This window comes from Lepisma saccharinum, chromosome 1, assembly GCF_977018435.1.
Source record: "Lepisma saccharinum chromosome 1, izLepSacc3.1, whole genome shotgun sequence".
Classification (NCBI taxonomy): Eukaryota; Metazoa; Arthropoda; class Insecta; order Zygentoma; family Lepismatidae; genus Lepisma; species Lepisma saccharinum.
In genome coordinates this window covers 216,181,800-216,198,023 of record NC_139229.1, presented here as the reverse complement: position 1 = coordinate 216,198,023, position 16,224 = coordinate 216,181,800, and the positions used below count along the sequence as shown (strand labels likewise).

The following is a 16,224-nucleotide window of genomic DNA, read 5'->3' as shown; positions in this document are numbered from 1 at the left end:
TATGCAATTTTGGGCACAGATTTTTTAAATCTACATAAAGCGAACATATCGTTAGGAGATAATACGATCTCATTGCAGAGATTAGGGTATTCACCAAAATGGCAATTTTCCAGTGACGAAAGCAAAGTACACACCATTCCTGATCAAATATTTCAAATGTTAGATTTAAATCAAAGTTCAACATTTGTAGCAAAACATAAAATAACATTAAAACCGAAATCTTCAACTTATGTAAAATTACGGCTAGAAAACATCCAGATTGGGGCTAAATATAACACATTTGAACCGAATAAAGAATTGTTGGACTCATTAGATATTTTAGCACCTTATGCATTAGTTAATGAAGAAGAACCCCACATTTTGCTAACAAACACAAAAAATCATCCGTTAGTAATACAGAAAAACACTCCAATTGGTTCAGCAGGAAGTAACCAAATAATTTCTGAAATTTATGACACGAACGTCAATGCGAATGCAAATAGTGGTCATAAAGTACATCATTTATTCGAGCAAGGTGACGAAAATTTAGACCAGGAAACCTTAAAACGACTCACTAAACATAGGAAATTTTATGACGTTAAACAAATTGATATAAATCCAGAACTAACAGAAGACCAAAAGCTCAAAATTCAAAATTTAGTTTACAATTATGCGGATATCATGTATTGGAATCCTGAGTGCTTTTCTAAAACAAACGAAATGGAAGCACACATAGATGTTGCTGAATGTGTTCCTCCATTTGCTAGGCAAATTCCCATACCCATAAATTTAAGGGAAAAAATGAAAAATGAAATAACAAGACTTCAAGAACAACAGATCATTGAACCTTGTGAAAACTCACCATTTCATCATCGCATATTCTTAGTTAAGAAACCAAATGGAACCTACAGACTAGTTTCAGACTTTTCAGAAATTAATAAAGTAATATACAATGTTTCATATCCCAATGACATTTTAGCACGTCTTGCGGGTAAATTTTTTTACACTACATTGGACATGGCTCAAGCTTATTTTCAAATTCCAATATCAGAAGAATCACGTCCAGTTACGAGCATCGCAATTCCAGGTTGTGGTTCATTCCGTTATAAATGCTTACCTATGGGCATGAAGACATCCAGTAGTTTTATGAATAGACTAATGGACATAGTATTTAGTGGTCTTCCCGACAATCAAGTAGCCACCTATTTAGATGATTTGTGCATAGAAACTTCCACTTTTCAAGAGAATTTCTCCCTAATTCAACAAATATTTGATAGGATTAGGAAAGCAAACATGACAGTTGGAATAAAGAAATGTAAGTTCGCATTTTCAGAAACCATAGTTTTGGGACATCTTCTTTCTGCGAAAGGGATGAAAATTTCCGACAAAATCATTAATTCAATCAAGAATTTTCCAACACCTAGCAATAAGAAACACGTGAAGAGCTTCTTAGCACTTTGTTCTTACATTAGAAAATATGTGTTCGGATTCTCATTTTTAGCGGATAACATATATAAACTTTTGAAAAAGAACGTTCCGTTCACGTGGACAGAGCAGCACCAGAAAGAGTTCGATGAACTAAAGGATAAAATTCTCAGTTCTCCCGTTCTCAAACCGTATTCTCAAAACAAGAAGACCTACCTCATCACCGATGCGTCTACAGTTGGCCTCGCAGCCAGCATTTGGCAAGATTCGGAAGACGGAAGCTCACGCCACCCAGTTGCCTTCGCGAGCCGCAGATTAACCGACACAGAGAAGAAGAAATCGATATTTGAACTAAAATTTCTCGCAGTGGCTATGGAGTAAAAGCGTTTAGATATTATTTGCTAAACAGCCATTTTACTTTAATAACTGATAATCACTCCATATCATATTTACGACAAGCATCAAATTTGACAGGTCCATTGGCACGAAGAGCTCTGGAACTACAGCAGTTTTCCTTCGATGTGAAACATGTCAAGTCATCAGAAAATGCCCTTGTAGACACTTTAAGCCGCTATCCAGCAGATGAAGCTCCCGCCGACAGTGAAGACAACCCTGAACTAATTTTCCACCTAGAGGACGAACACTTCAGCATTCGACAACATCAAGAAGACGATCCATTATTCGGCCCTATCATTAAAGTCATCAACAACGATCCGATGCAAGATCCAGGAGTAGTACGAGCAGCACAGTATTACGTCATCAAAGACAACAAACTGTACAGACGTCATCGATACAACAAGACAGAGGAACTTCTCTTGTGCATTCCACACAAATTAAAAGATGAAATTTTCGAGAAGATTCATTGCAGTGAATACAATGCAGCTCACGCTTCACCATCTTCCACGTATGAAAATTTCAGGAAAAGATTTTACTTCCCAGGATTAAAACGATGGGTGTACATGAAATCAAAAAGTTGCCTCGCATGCCAGATGTCGAAGAGAGATTTCGGACCAAAGAAGCTCACCCTTCAGACGTTCGAACCGATCGCCACCCCAGCCAGGAAGTGGGTCATCGACACGTGCGGTCCACTGCAGGCCACAGCCAACCACGGACATCGCTACGTTCTCATCTGCGTTGATCAAGCGACCAGGTACATGGTAACGACATCTATACCTTCAGTTGACGCCGAAACGATCGCCAATGCATTAATGGAACAGATCATTTTGCGATTTGGTGTACCAGACAACATCACGCTTGATCGTGCACCAGCGCACACTTCAAAAATCATGGAACAATTGAGTCAAATATTGAACGTCAGACTCAGATTCGCAAACACAGACTTCCACGAAACAGTCGGACTCGCCGAAAGACACATTCAGAAATTAAAGCAAAGGCTGAGACCGTATGTAATGAAAAAATGTGCACAGTGGTATCTGTATCTCTCGGCCATAACGTTTGCGATAAATTCAGAAGTACACACAGGAACAAGATATTCTCCACATTACCTTATGTACGGTTACGAACCAAAGAATGCGATGGATTCATTGCTAGGAATAGATCCAAATTCGTTGCAGCACTCGAACAAGGAACGCCTAGACATATTGCAAGCGATGCGTGAACAAGCACAGGAAAATCTCCAGAAGAAATTCAAAACACAGAAAAAGTACTCAGACCAACACACACGGCATATTGAATTTCAACCTGGACAAAAAGTGCTAATTTTAGACACAGTTCCGAAACGAAATGTACCTAAGCACTTCGCAAATTACTTCAAAATACATGGTACAGTTCTGGAAATGGAAAATGCCAACAGCGTACGAATAAGGTACAAGGACGGCCGAGGAAAGGATAAAATCGACACATTTTCCATAACAAGAATCAAACCCTTCTTCGAAGAAAAGGAGAAAATACAAGAAGAAAATTATAACATCGACGAAATGTCTGCAGAACAGTCAGAAACCGAAGAGACAGAAGTCAAAGGGACATCATTCCACAGAAAGCCAAATGGGAAAGAACGTTGTCATTCCATCATTTCATCGTCATCGTCGCGATTAGTCAAAGGGGAAGAAAAGCGACGCTACAAAACAAGCAGTCCACTCGAAGCATCCATGTTTAATTAAAACCTAAATACATTTATTTTGTTAAATCTTATCAAAATATACAGGAAATTTGAATATCCTCTTCAAAAATAGAGTTTCGTGATAACCACGCCAAACTGTCATTCGTTGAATAAACTGGTTTCTTTTCATGAAGATTGCAACACTCGCCTCCTCGACTTGGAAGAGAGCGATATCAACAAAACACGTACATCTCCTATTACAGCGACCAAGGAACGAAGTAGCGTGACGTCATCCTGAAAGTGACATCAAATGAACAACAAGCAACTAGCAGAAGTGACAGAAGTTTCGCATGTAAGCAGTTTCTCCAAAACTCACATCATCTGCATTCGAAGATTACAGTGAAACACGATTATGCAAGAAACTTATATAATAGAGCCATTAGAACATTACGAGACTAACGAGCATTAGGATATTTAGTGTAAATTCTCTACGACAATGTACATACGTATATTGAAGAATATACACTCCTGTTATAATTTAAATGAAATAGTGCACAAGTTATATTTATGTACAGTATGTATGAATTTACGCTCGTGATAATAATATTTCACTTATGTGAAGTTTAATGATGCTAGGGACAGGTTATATCTTCATAGATAGCCATTTAAGTATAGTGCGCACTTGAGCGTATCTGATTTCCCTTAGTACACAATTTCTGCAATTCTGGTGATTCCATATATATAACGAATTCCTCATAATACATATGAGTGAGAATAGAAAATGAATTAATTTTCATAAAGATTGATAATTCTTGTGTTTCATTGTAATAATAATCATAATAATAATAAAGCACTGCCCTTCACAACTGCGTCTCATACAGCAACAGCGATATATTTAATAATTGTAGGGACTATCTTATTTTTATTAATTACGGCATGTTTTGTTCGTAAAATTAAATCCTGTTTTTGTTGTCGTCCCCTTGCACAACAAACAACCAGTCGACAAAAACCTAAACCTCAAGCTCGCGGTATAAATGTCACAAATGAAGAACAAATAAGTCCTGTAAGAATAGCACAAAATAGACATATCAGACCATCAACGGCACCACCCCCTATTCCTTCTTCTTCCAAAGCGCTGGCTAAACAATCTTGTATCGATATCCCATCACATCACTTTGACAGTATCTGTTAAGGCACATCACCACCGACTTGCACTTAGCCAATGGATTAGACACCCTGTCCAGCAGGCAGACAGTGAACTTCTAAAGCCGCCCTACAATTGGCTGAGTACATGTCGATTGGTGTATGTCCAATATCTACTACATTCCTATCCTTATTTTCTCTTTCTCCTTCATTTCAATGGCTCAGACCACCTCTAACAGGTACCTACAACACCAGAGCATCGTCGAAGATCGACAGAGGAAAACTCGAGGACCAACGCCGCCAAATTGTCTTCCACCTTCTACAGAATACACCTCCAGATTAAATCCAATTTCGGAGCATCCCCCCCCCCCCCCGATTTTGATGGACGATGGACTTGCCGTATTGGAGAATAGAAAGAAGAACGACAAGTCAAGAAGAATGTTCCCGGAGGCTACACTTTGTTTGGACAGGACAAAGAAGGAACAGCATTCATTGAATGTGTGTCTATTACATTCAAATTGATACTGCTAAGACAGGACAATGCATCCAAGACGAACCTTCTGTCCCAGTTGCGGAAGTTGGAAAAGAAGTGTAAGACGTTTCTCACCTAGGACAACATGTGATTCTTCCACTGTGATCTGATTCCCAGCTTACAACACCTTAGTATAGCAGGCAAGTATTTCACGAACTTGGAAATCCTTCCCAGCAGGCCCAATTAGTAGCATTACATGTTCCAAACGTCAATTCACCAGAGCATCCCAGCTGCCCAGGTTGTCATCAATCATTACAAGTTGCACCAAGGTGTGAAAATGAAGAAGTTCGAAGAACTGGAAACGCCAAGTTCACCACTTCAATCCCTAGTGAAGTCCCAATAGACTACATAAAGTACAGGAACTAGGTTCGTCCCAATTGTGCTACGAAGTCAGATACATTTCTATGCATGGACAAACGTGAACAGTTCAGAACACGGGAAATCGAAATGATACTGATCTGCGATCATTGCGTGAATTCTTTTAGAAGAAACTGGTACCCTCAAGATGATAAAACAATGTGATTAAGTGAAAATAAACACAATGATACGAAATAATGTCGTATTGAATCCTTAAGGTTTGAACACAATGTGTTTAAACAGTGAATATTATCTAAGTGATTACATACATAGTGTAATTATGGCATGCAGTGTAAACTATGCCTTATCAAAAGTGAATATTATTTCATTCAGGTTTGTGAATGATTATAAACTTTGGTTCAAGGAGTTGACTATTTGAGTATTATAGTGTATAGTGCATCATGATTTAAGTTTTCATTGTCGATGCCAAGAACACCAGTGATAACGTAATATTAAAATAATCAATTTAAGGGACAAAAACATCGTAAAACAAAAAAACAAAAAAAAACTATTGTGCTGGTAATGGTTATGGTTATGTATTATAATGAACTATACTCATAGGTTTAATTAATTAACTTACTGCTTTTTGGTTCTTAATGGGTATTTAGTTGTTTATGCATTATTTATGCATACTAGTAAGTATTATGGATGGGTACTGGTAATTTTTTGCTTACCAGGCTTGATAGTTTCTTGATGTACTTCTATATCGTTTCACAGGAATTGCTAACATGTATGAACCAATAAATGATACACTCAGACAAGCGACCATCGGAGATGACGCTTCTTGACAGGGAGGTATGTTGACTTGTAGGTAAAAATTAGAAGGTGTACTTGAAACGAAACATTACGGAGACAGGATGTTCTCGTCGGTTTGGAATGCAGACCTTACAAATTCCGTTACTTGCCTCGTCCGTGGAAAGGTACCAGCCTGACAGACGGATATGAATCGACAGGTATTGGAATTTGTATAGCGAAGCAACCGAACCGATCTGAGAAGATCGGAAGGGAATTTCGGGATCAGTATTGGATTTGGTTGTTTAGGTGTGTGTACATCGAGGAAGACAGCGCAGGTATGTACCTGGAGGACGGAGGCGTCTCTCCGAACATAGAATGGTCTGAGCCTTGTTACTAAACCTCTCGCTAGTACCTTTTCTTACTTACACCCCGGTAATAAAATAATGAAATAAGGGAAGGAGGAAACAATTGTGTGGTTTAGATGTCACTTTAAACTATAGGTCCAGCCATGATTAGCCTGATAACAAAGCGAACTTAAAGCAAAGTTTTTAGCTTCCCTACTGTGTCTTTTGTAGAGAAAAATGAAATAAACGAGGAAAGCAAAATTATACTAATATTCAAGATTACAAATTTACATCAAAACTGATGTAATTATATACGTATAAGTATGAAAACCCCAATAACACTACTTAGGAAAATAATAAGGAGTAATGGAATAGAAATAGTAAATATACTTGTCCTGAAATTTCTCAGACTGAACAAAAGTAAGAGATATTGTTGGCATTAAGAATTTAAAATTTAAAGACGAGAAAGGTCTACCTCAACTTTGTAGGAGCTACCTTCGCTCAAATAAAGTATAAAATCAATCTCCATTTGCACACGGACCTCTAAGATAAAATATATAACATGAAGTAAAAAATTTAATATCTATGAGAACTAATTTCCATTTTTATCATAAAATTATTACCCTAAACACCGGCGCATTCATCAACATGAAGACAGTTTTAACTTACTGGTGACAAATTGTCTATCCACACACACCCAACACTGCTCTAACATGCCACAAATATCAGTAGCAGCAACCATTTTTTTTACAAAGGCTCACTTTGTGGTCATTCTTTTACTACACCCCCTTAAATACGAACTTACGCCTCCCACAGGGAAAATTCTGGTTAAACCCCTGTGCTTTAGTAGGAATTAACCAATATCTCGAAGATTACACTCGCTTAAATTTAGATGTCAAGAGGAGAGTAAGCTGATTATTACTTTAACTGACCTTTTAATATTCCTTTCAAAGGTCCCTACTACACCAACTCGTACTCTGATCATTGACAGTGCTTGTGAATGGACATGAAAAGAAATAATGCCAAGTGGAAGCCTGCAGGTTTGTAACAACGTAACAAATGTACGCAGAAGCACACCATGAAGTTAATATAATTTGATTTACTTGATCTTGATTTGGTGCTTTAAGTCCACTCACTTGATGTACAGTAAGGCTAATTGGGACTGGCCCTAGAGTTTAAAGTGGGATCCGATCCAATATGTGCCTCCATCCGAGAACCGGAATCCCTTGATTACAAAGTGACGACTATACCACTGTGCCACCGGTAGGCCCTTAAAAGTAATTTAATCGGGCAGCTTGTAGACCTTCTTCGAAGCTTTTTAAGTGACTACCATACAAACAAACTCAAGTTTTCATACATTTCGAATTAATTTATTCAGAATAACATGTAGATCGTGGACTAGTTCAGTAAATCCAACGAATGTAAAAGGATAGAGCAACAAAAAGGCCGAAATCAATTGTATTTTGTTTGGGCAAACTGAAAGCAAAATCTTGCACAGCCATTTCTGCAAGAGTCCGATGTCTTACGATGAGACGTAAGCAACGTCCAACTTTTAGCTGCAAAACAGATTATACTTTCCTTCCCTGTCAATAGCAATGCCAATAGAACTTATTCAATTTGCTTCAGGCAAGAAGCCACTTTGAATGTTCTTTCTCATTGGATAAGTCACATAGTTATGTGTAGTGTGGCATAAGGAAGGGGTTTTAATAGAATCAAATAGACAATTTAAACAAATATAAAAGCTACGTAAATTGCTGCGAATGCGATTGATTTCAAATCTGTAAACGATCTTGAATTACTCAGAATGGGAGGTGTTTGTAAAAGTGAACAACATCACCGATATTGCAATTTTAGCTTGTTGAAAACATTCACGTCAAAGTTCTTAATGAATAGAATTCAAAAGTGAAATTTGAAATGAAAATGGATTGGAGTAATTTACACATGTCAGGAGATGGCATTTCCTCAAAGTCACTCACTAAAAGCAATTGACACGAGTAATAATATCAGAAACAAATATATATTGTATAATATTTAATAATACTGTGTATATTTCCTGGGGGAAAGTTTTTTTTCTAAAAAGCAAACAGAAAACTAATTCTTTGTACCAATACTGCCTGTTGAAACTAAAAATTTAACTTGTTTCAGCAGAAAACTGATAATTCCATTAAAACGATTAGTTGATGTGAAATGATATAATTAGTGTCAGAATACCCAGTGGAAGAACATAGTTGTTCGGATCCCACTTTAAACTGTAGGTCCAGTTCCAATTAGCCTTACTGTGAATTAAGCGGACATAAAACAAAATCTCAATCAACCAATCAGTTAGTGTCAAAATGAGTACAGATACTATTTACATGTTTATATATTTTATGTTCACAACTTAACGTTTTTCATATATCAAGGATCAAGTTTTGTAACTATCACATAATCTGTACGATTAATTATAATTAAATAATTTGGTAAGATTCGATTGTTTTATCTGTATGCCATATGAGCAACTATTCTAACAAGGAAACATAAGGGTAAATAGCCAATTTCATGGTCATCCTATTGGGAAAAATAGAAACAGTGTTTCAATGTTATAGATTTATTAACATTTTTACATACTTCTCTTCTGTACAATGTGAGTGGTCATAAGTTATACAGATAATTTAACCAAGCAAGCCATAGCCTCCATAACCGTGGAGTCCATATCCAGCATGAAGGTTTGGACCCAACCTCTTCACAACAGCGTTGAACCCATTGACATCATCAGCTCCGTAAGTGACTACTCTGACACTGCCATCTGGCTCCACAAGGCTGTACTGACCCTTCACAACGTGACCATCACGAACTTCAGTCTGTTGTTTGTTGTCTCCTGTGAGGTGATCGCTCACTGCGTATCCAAACTGGTACTTAGGGTAGGCCTTTTGAATAAAGATGCAGAAGGTAATACATCTCATGCAAACAACCTTACAGAAAGTGACTAAAATTGAATTCATAAATACTATAAATAATGCGAGGAGGGATTTCTTAGTATGCTTTGATGGAATAGTAATATAGTTAAGCTCCCACTTATCGGATTTAATGTGGTATATTTGAAATTAAGTCAAACTTGCAAAGAGGGATCAATCATATTTCTTCCTATTTCTTTAATAATTCTATTTAATAGTTTGATTAATAATTCATGCTACAAAAACAACGTAGGAAGTTTTACGTAGTTAAAGGTAAACTGTAGTTTCCAAATGGAAAGTAGGAATGCGTTTGCTATTTAGGAGTGAACTGTTTGATCTAACCATAGCTCTTCCTATCTAACGAATTTATTGAACACTGAATATACACAACTAAAATATATACATGAAAATAAAAATACTTACGTAATAGTCGATGGCACCAATAGCTAGAGATGAAGCTACAACGGCGCAAAGCAGAAATAAAATCTGAAAATTAAAGGAATGTTCAATATTAAAATAAAATAGTACGCCTTTGAATGTGTGATAAGGGTATCAATGTACCCATTGAAAGTATACTAAATCTTAAGGACCTCACTCTAATATTGTCTGCCCAATATTAGTGGAACGCTTGTAAGTATATTAAAATGTACATTATGAAGCTGCATTGTATGATAAGATCAGGGTATTAATTTATCACTTCCGAATTTCACGATTGCATACGTTATCTCTATTTTAGCGCACTAAGCATCACACGCACATAATTCTGTGGTTGTGTGTGTGTGTGTGTGTGTGTGTGTGTGTGTGTGTTGGTGCTTAATTTTCACAGGAAACTTTAGAGATCAAGCATAATTGGTACTGTATTCATCGCGTGTCTTGTAAGAGAGCTATATAAAGAATGTAAAATTTCGTTATAAGAGTATCATTCAGCTGCCAAAGTTTTAAAATATTTAGACTTCACAATGCAATAACATTATTTGGTAACGGCTCAACCATTTCATGTCAGAATGCATTATTACAACACAAAGCATAAATAAGTTCTACGTGAATTGAGTACACAGTTAGTTACTGTGGCACTTACGGCAATGGTGTTCATTGTTGTTGAATTTGACCCTAAGAATGATTCCGTCAAAGTACGATGGAAAGAGGTTGAGCTTGTAGGTTATATACTGAGCTGAACGGAAGAGAAAACTCATGAAAGCTGATGAAAACGTATCGAAATTCTTTGCATATTAGGCTTTTAGCTAGATATCAGCTTCCGATGTTGGTTATCAACGAGCAGAATTAATACAGGAACGCATGAAGAAGCATTGAAAGTCTATTGCATTATGCATTCTCCGTAATATTTTTCCAATTGTTCAATACCTAAAAGGTGGGTTTCCTATGATGTCAGGATGCGCACAGCCGCCATGTTCGCGGCCAATTGTATTTGTCGTTTGCAAAGAAATATCCATCACGTAGCTAGCGTTCGTTACATCTGCAAAAACTGACGTTTGTTTTAAATCACGAATGTCTGCGTTAGTATCTCAAGCCCGCTTGCTTGAATACCGTACACTTACAAGAACTGGTCTCAATCATGGCCGATCGAAGCCACAATTCAATGTATGTAATACTAATATGATAGAAAATTAAATTTCTTTGAAGTAATTTTTTTGTCAATATTTAATATTCAGATGGAATATTAAACTTGTAATTTTCTTTTCTATTTATTTCCTGAATTTGAGAAGATGAGAAACGAATATATACGCTTTTTTGTAAAAGCAGAAGAGAATAATTTATTTTTAGATATGCAGGATAGATGTAATATGAAAATGTATATTATTTAAGGAACAGACTGTGGAGGCAGGAAAATTATCGAATAACTCACTTTCGGTCACTTCAACTGCCCGCCTGGCGCCTGGTCACAAGAAAAACGAATCGAAAGGCCTTGAAATCGGATAAAAATGAGTGCAACAATTGCAGAGAAGGAGACAACTCCAGAAAAGGATAGTGGGCTCGTATCAGTTCGTCCGACCAATAGCAAAAAAGTAAACAACAATTGATAAAAACGCAATTTTGTGTGGTACTGAGGAGTGTATACCTCACCTTGAAAATTATCCCGAACCCCTTTGTATCCTGGCGTCGTTACTGTTATCATGTATTTGTATTACTTTTATCACATTAAAATTATTGTTTACTATTATGATAACCAGGCTCAATAGCTACGCGTAGTTCAGCTCACGTTCTGAAAGTACTTTGTATGTTCAGATACACAAATTGAATTGATATACTAACAGTTTTATTCAACCGATCAAACAAACCTATCATCTTAAAAGTACAAGTGAAATTCGTTATGATTATTTGATTTTTTAAATTGTTTATGCATATTATGGAGGCTCTGCAATAAGAAATTGCTCGTATTAGCTTTAACTCGATGAATGATTACATGCAGTTGCAATGAAACTGCGACAATTTACACTAACTGAATAGCAATAATAAAAATCAAAAACTATTCATGTCTTTTTGCCTTACAGCATATTAAGTTTCCTTATTTTTTTAAAAAAAAAACTGTAAAAAAGTAAAGTGCTCGCATGTGTTTTGCACTACGCCATGAAGGCATATATGGGTTGTGGAGTTAGGCCGCACACTTTCTTCATCACCGCCGAAGGTAAGGGTGATGTGTTCAGCACCACGCTCTGGCCACCTTTACCCATCCAGGTACGCACTTTATACGACGGTGGGTGCCGGAGCAGATTGAACAGGTTAAAAAAAATCCCAGTTCTAACCACCGGGGATCGAACCGGGTCTCTCGCATGGTACTCAGACGAAAATTGTAGCCTTCAATTTTTGTTTATAGTTAGTATTACAGCTAGGAGAGCCACATTGATTGAATTTTTTTGTCGCATTTCTTTAAACCATTTATAAGGGAATTCTGGCATCCAACATTGTGAGACGACTCTTTTCAAGGCAAAATTAAACAACAAAACAACACAGAATCGCTCACCGTGACACACCTGTCACTTTAATTAAACCATTACCTGAATTATAAAACGGTCAGGATAAGTACCTAGAGTCGGAGCTACTAAGAATAAACCTAGGAGGATTTGTTTTCAAGCACCTGAAATGACGTGACATAGTACTACGGTGATTCAGAATATTCACATATATTAAAACACAGATAAATAAACAGTACATCATGCCCTCTCTCACTCTCTTGTTCATTCATACACACATTCCATGACATATTGGGACAATATTATAATTACAAATGTTAAATTAATTAATACTTTGACGATACTCATGCTATTTCTTCGCTAATTTGCCTTTTACAATTTACTGTTTAGGGTTTTAAGTGTAATGCGATTAATTGTTCTTTGTGCGAACCCTTTTAACGTTTCTGGAGGTACAAATATATTTCAATGAACTATTGTTTGGCTGTTAACATATACTTTGTTCTATTACGTTGATTTTGTAAGGATGTCTAGTTATGCTATAGCACTGAGTTAAGTTATGCAATGATTTACGCAGATTCGCGGTAGATTGGTGTCATCTCACACACACACACATGGTTGTTCTTACCTTCGCTGACCTGGGTAGATTGAAAGTGGTCCTTCAGTTTTAGATGGTGTCCACACTCCGGTGTTGTACTTCGCGGTTATCCTTTTCGGCGAAAGTGGATAACTCGGCAGTTCCATATGACATCATCGGCATCACACGTTCACTTCGTTGGCAGGTCCACGACGGTACTAGTACACTGTCGGCTCCATACGAAAACCAGCGCAGTTGTAGGTTCGCTGTCTCTCGTACGTAGAGATACATGGCTTAGGCGTTGAGACGAACATACGTAATGAGTCATTCGCGGTTTCACATGGACACACATGGATATTAAATGTTATTAACTTTAGTATTGACTGTTATGCACTTCGGTATTAACTTTGCTATTAATTGTTATTAACTTCTACTAACTTAGGGCTTTGTCCCGGACAATTGACACAGGAGGACGTGTCTGGTGTTATTCTCACATAACCACACGTATGTACACGAATGCGTTGACGGCGAGAGTAAACGACCCCCTGGGTCTACTCTGCTCTACTCCATGGCTACTCGTTTTAAAAAGACAAGTTCAGATCACGGGTCTGATCGCGATTCGGAGCTAGGTCGCGCGTAGCTCACACTCCGGAGTCGATTCTTGGCAAACTGTCCTGGCTATACTCAAACATGGTGCTTTGACCGTTGTCCTCCTATCCTGGTCTGTGCTAATGTCGTTCCTTGACCTCTGCTAGCAGCCCCTCGTGCAGAGATTAGGCTCGCTCTTCCGCTATTGTATCTCGCACGTCCAGCGAGGGCTCTCTCAACGGGATGCTCTATTGCATTGTAGTAGTTCCTGGTTCGAACCCGAGTTAGAATATTATAATCTGGTAAGTACATTATTTGGACTGAAAATGTATCTAGATTTATAATCTCCTCATCTTCTTCATTTTCAAATTATTACTTTATTTACGTTTAAAATCTGCTTTAAATGTTGATCTAATTATATTAGCCCACGGAGGATACCTTGAGAACTGAAGACAGAGTAAATAGAGAACAATGTTAGGAATTATAAGTTGGATTCTCCATTACCATTGGATTACTAATATTTGACGCAACACTGACAGTAAAAATTTAACATGTAATCATTGTCACGTGCCAGTTTCACACGACACAATGAATGTTGCAAGGATGAATGGTTTCTCGGAAGCGACGATAGGTGGCAGCACGCCATATAAAGAAGAGTAGAGCTCATTGTACAAACTAGGAGCGGAGAAGAGGAATTATATATATTATAGTAAATTGAGAAATATATAAAAGAAGAGTTCAAATACTATAAAAGAAGTAAATAGAATGATGTATATAGTAAATTAAAAGAATTAAGAATATGGCCGCAGATGAAACGTTTACGAAAGTCATTAAGCGAGCAAATGAATTCAGAAATGTATCTCATCTCAATTTCTTTTTGATTCTCTGACGAGGAGAACATCGTCAGCTTTTGCATTTGTCCGTTCCCCGGTGGCGCTGTGTCAAATTAGACGCCCCGAAGCACTTTTCGGTTGCGCTTTTTATTAGTCGCACTGGGCCATTGGCAGCGCTCGTTATTAGCGATCCTGGTTATTCCCCTTTGGTCGTCAAATAGGAGGTGGCGCTATTGTCAGTTTAGTCGACCCTACTCTTTCTACAAGTATAGCTTGTATTGTTTGACAAAGAAGCGGGGGGAAAGCGAGCACATAAATAAGATTACGCTTTAATAAAAGAAGAAATTCAAAGAAAAAGAAGAAGAAGCTTTTTCCATATTAAAAGAAGAAGAAGCCTTTTAGAAGAAGAAGAAGCCTTTTAAAAGAAGAAGAAGCCTTTTAAAAGAAGAAGAAGCCGTTTCCATAAGAAAAGAAGAAGCTTTTTCCATATTAAAAGAAGAAGAAGCCTTTTAAAAGAAGAAGAAGCCTTTTCGAGTATACATATACATATATTTTCTCTGTATTTTGTCAAGTTCCCAGAATATAGATCCGCATTTTACTATATCCTCTTGGCTATGAAACGCTTTCTTATTTGGAATTCTCAAACAAAGAACCTATCCCCTGAGATTAAGATATCTGTAGCCGTGGTAAATAACATGTAAGTACGTACCCACAAGGGGCGTAGCATTAGTGGCGCTCCTAACGTGGGCATACATAAGTTGGTAGCATTAGTGGCGACCAACGTTGCGGCTAGCAGATTTGTGAATAAGAAAGCAAAGAGAGAAAGCCAAAATGGAGGAAGAAAATAAAATCGAGGACGAGAACGGAGAAAATACAGTGAAGGAAAAACAAGATAAAATAGAAGAAATGACCGTGATGGAGACGTGCCGGAAGTTATATAGAAGGATGATGGAGTTGCTTGACGGCAAGATAGAAGAAGAAGATGTTTCCAGAATAGAAGAAAACGAAGACAAGATAAAAGTAGCTGTTTCAAGAACAGAAGAAAATGACAGCAAGACAGAAGTAGATGTTTCCAGAATAGAAGAAAACGAAAACTAGATAGAAGTATCGGTTTCAAGAACAGAACAAAATGAAAACAAGATAGAATTAGCCGTTTCAAGAACAGGAGAAGATGACAGCAAGACAGAAGTAGATGTTTCCAGAATAGAAGAAAACGAAAACAAGATAGAAGTATCGGTTTCAAGAACAGAAGAAGATGACAGCAAGACAGAAGTAGATGTTTCCAGAATAACAGAAAACGAAGACAAGATAGAAGAAGCGAAGGTCCTTATAGAAGATAGAAGTTGGAAGATGAAAAAGGAAAGCTCCAATGACGAGCATGACAGCAAGATAGAAGAAGAAGTTATAAAGTTAAGCGAAGTAAACAAAGAAGAGGAAGATAAGAAAATAGAAGATGAAAGAGGAATAGAAAGTGAAGAAAAATTTAGTTGTCAATGTAACGATGAAGAAATCCATGTCAAAATGAAGATAAAAGAAGAAAGTTCCAATGACAAGCATGACGGCAAGATAGAAGAAGTAGCTATAAAGTTAAGAGAAGAAACCACCCAGGAACTTAAAGAGGTCAAAGAAGATGAAGGTAAGAAAATAGAAGAAGAAGAAAGAGGAACAGAAAAGGACGAAAAATTTAGTTGTGAATGTAATGATGAAGAGATCAATGTCGAAATGAAGATGAAAGAAGAAAGTTCCAGTGACGAGTCTCTGAAGGAAGAAGAAAATAAGTATAAGCCTAGCA

General features: G+C 37.2%; 1 protein-coding gene across 1 annotated transcript; it reads right to left on the bottom strand.

Moving 5' to 3' along the window:
- Nucleotides 1–9,151: 9,151 nt before the first annotated feature.
- LOC145991689 (cuticle protein 19-like) lies at nucleotides 9,152–10,632 on the bottom strand. Its single transcript, XM_083127750.1, has 3 exons — nucleotides 10,586–10,632; nucleotides 9,931–9,993; nucleotides 9,152–9,480 (listed from the first exon to the last, which is right to left on the bottom strand). The coding sequence occupies exons 1-3, from the start codon at nucleotides 10,598–10,600 to the stop codon at nucleotides 9,226–9,228; spliced, it is 333 nt and encodes a 110-aa protein (XP_082983876.1). The 5' UTR covers nucleotides 10,601–10,632; the 3' UTR covers nucleotides 9,152–9,225.
- Nucleotides 10,633–16,224: the final 5,592 nt, after the last annotated feature.

Excerpts from the sequence above, each read along its gene's own strand:
- LOC145991689 (XM_083127750.1), bottom strand. Across the intron at positions 9,481-9,930 it reads TTGGTGCCATCGACTATTAC|GCCTACCCTAAGTACCAGTT; the intron begins GTAAGTATTTTT and ends TTTATTCAAAAG.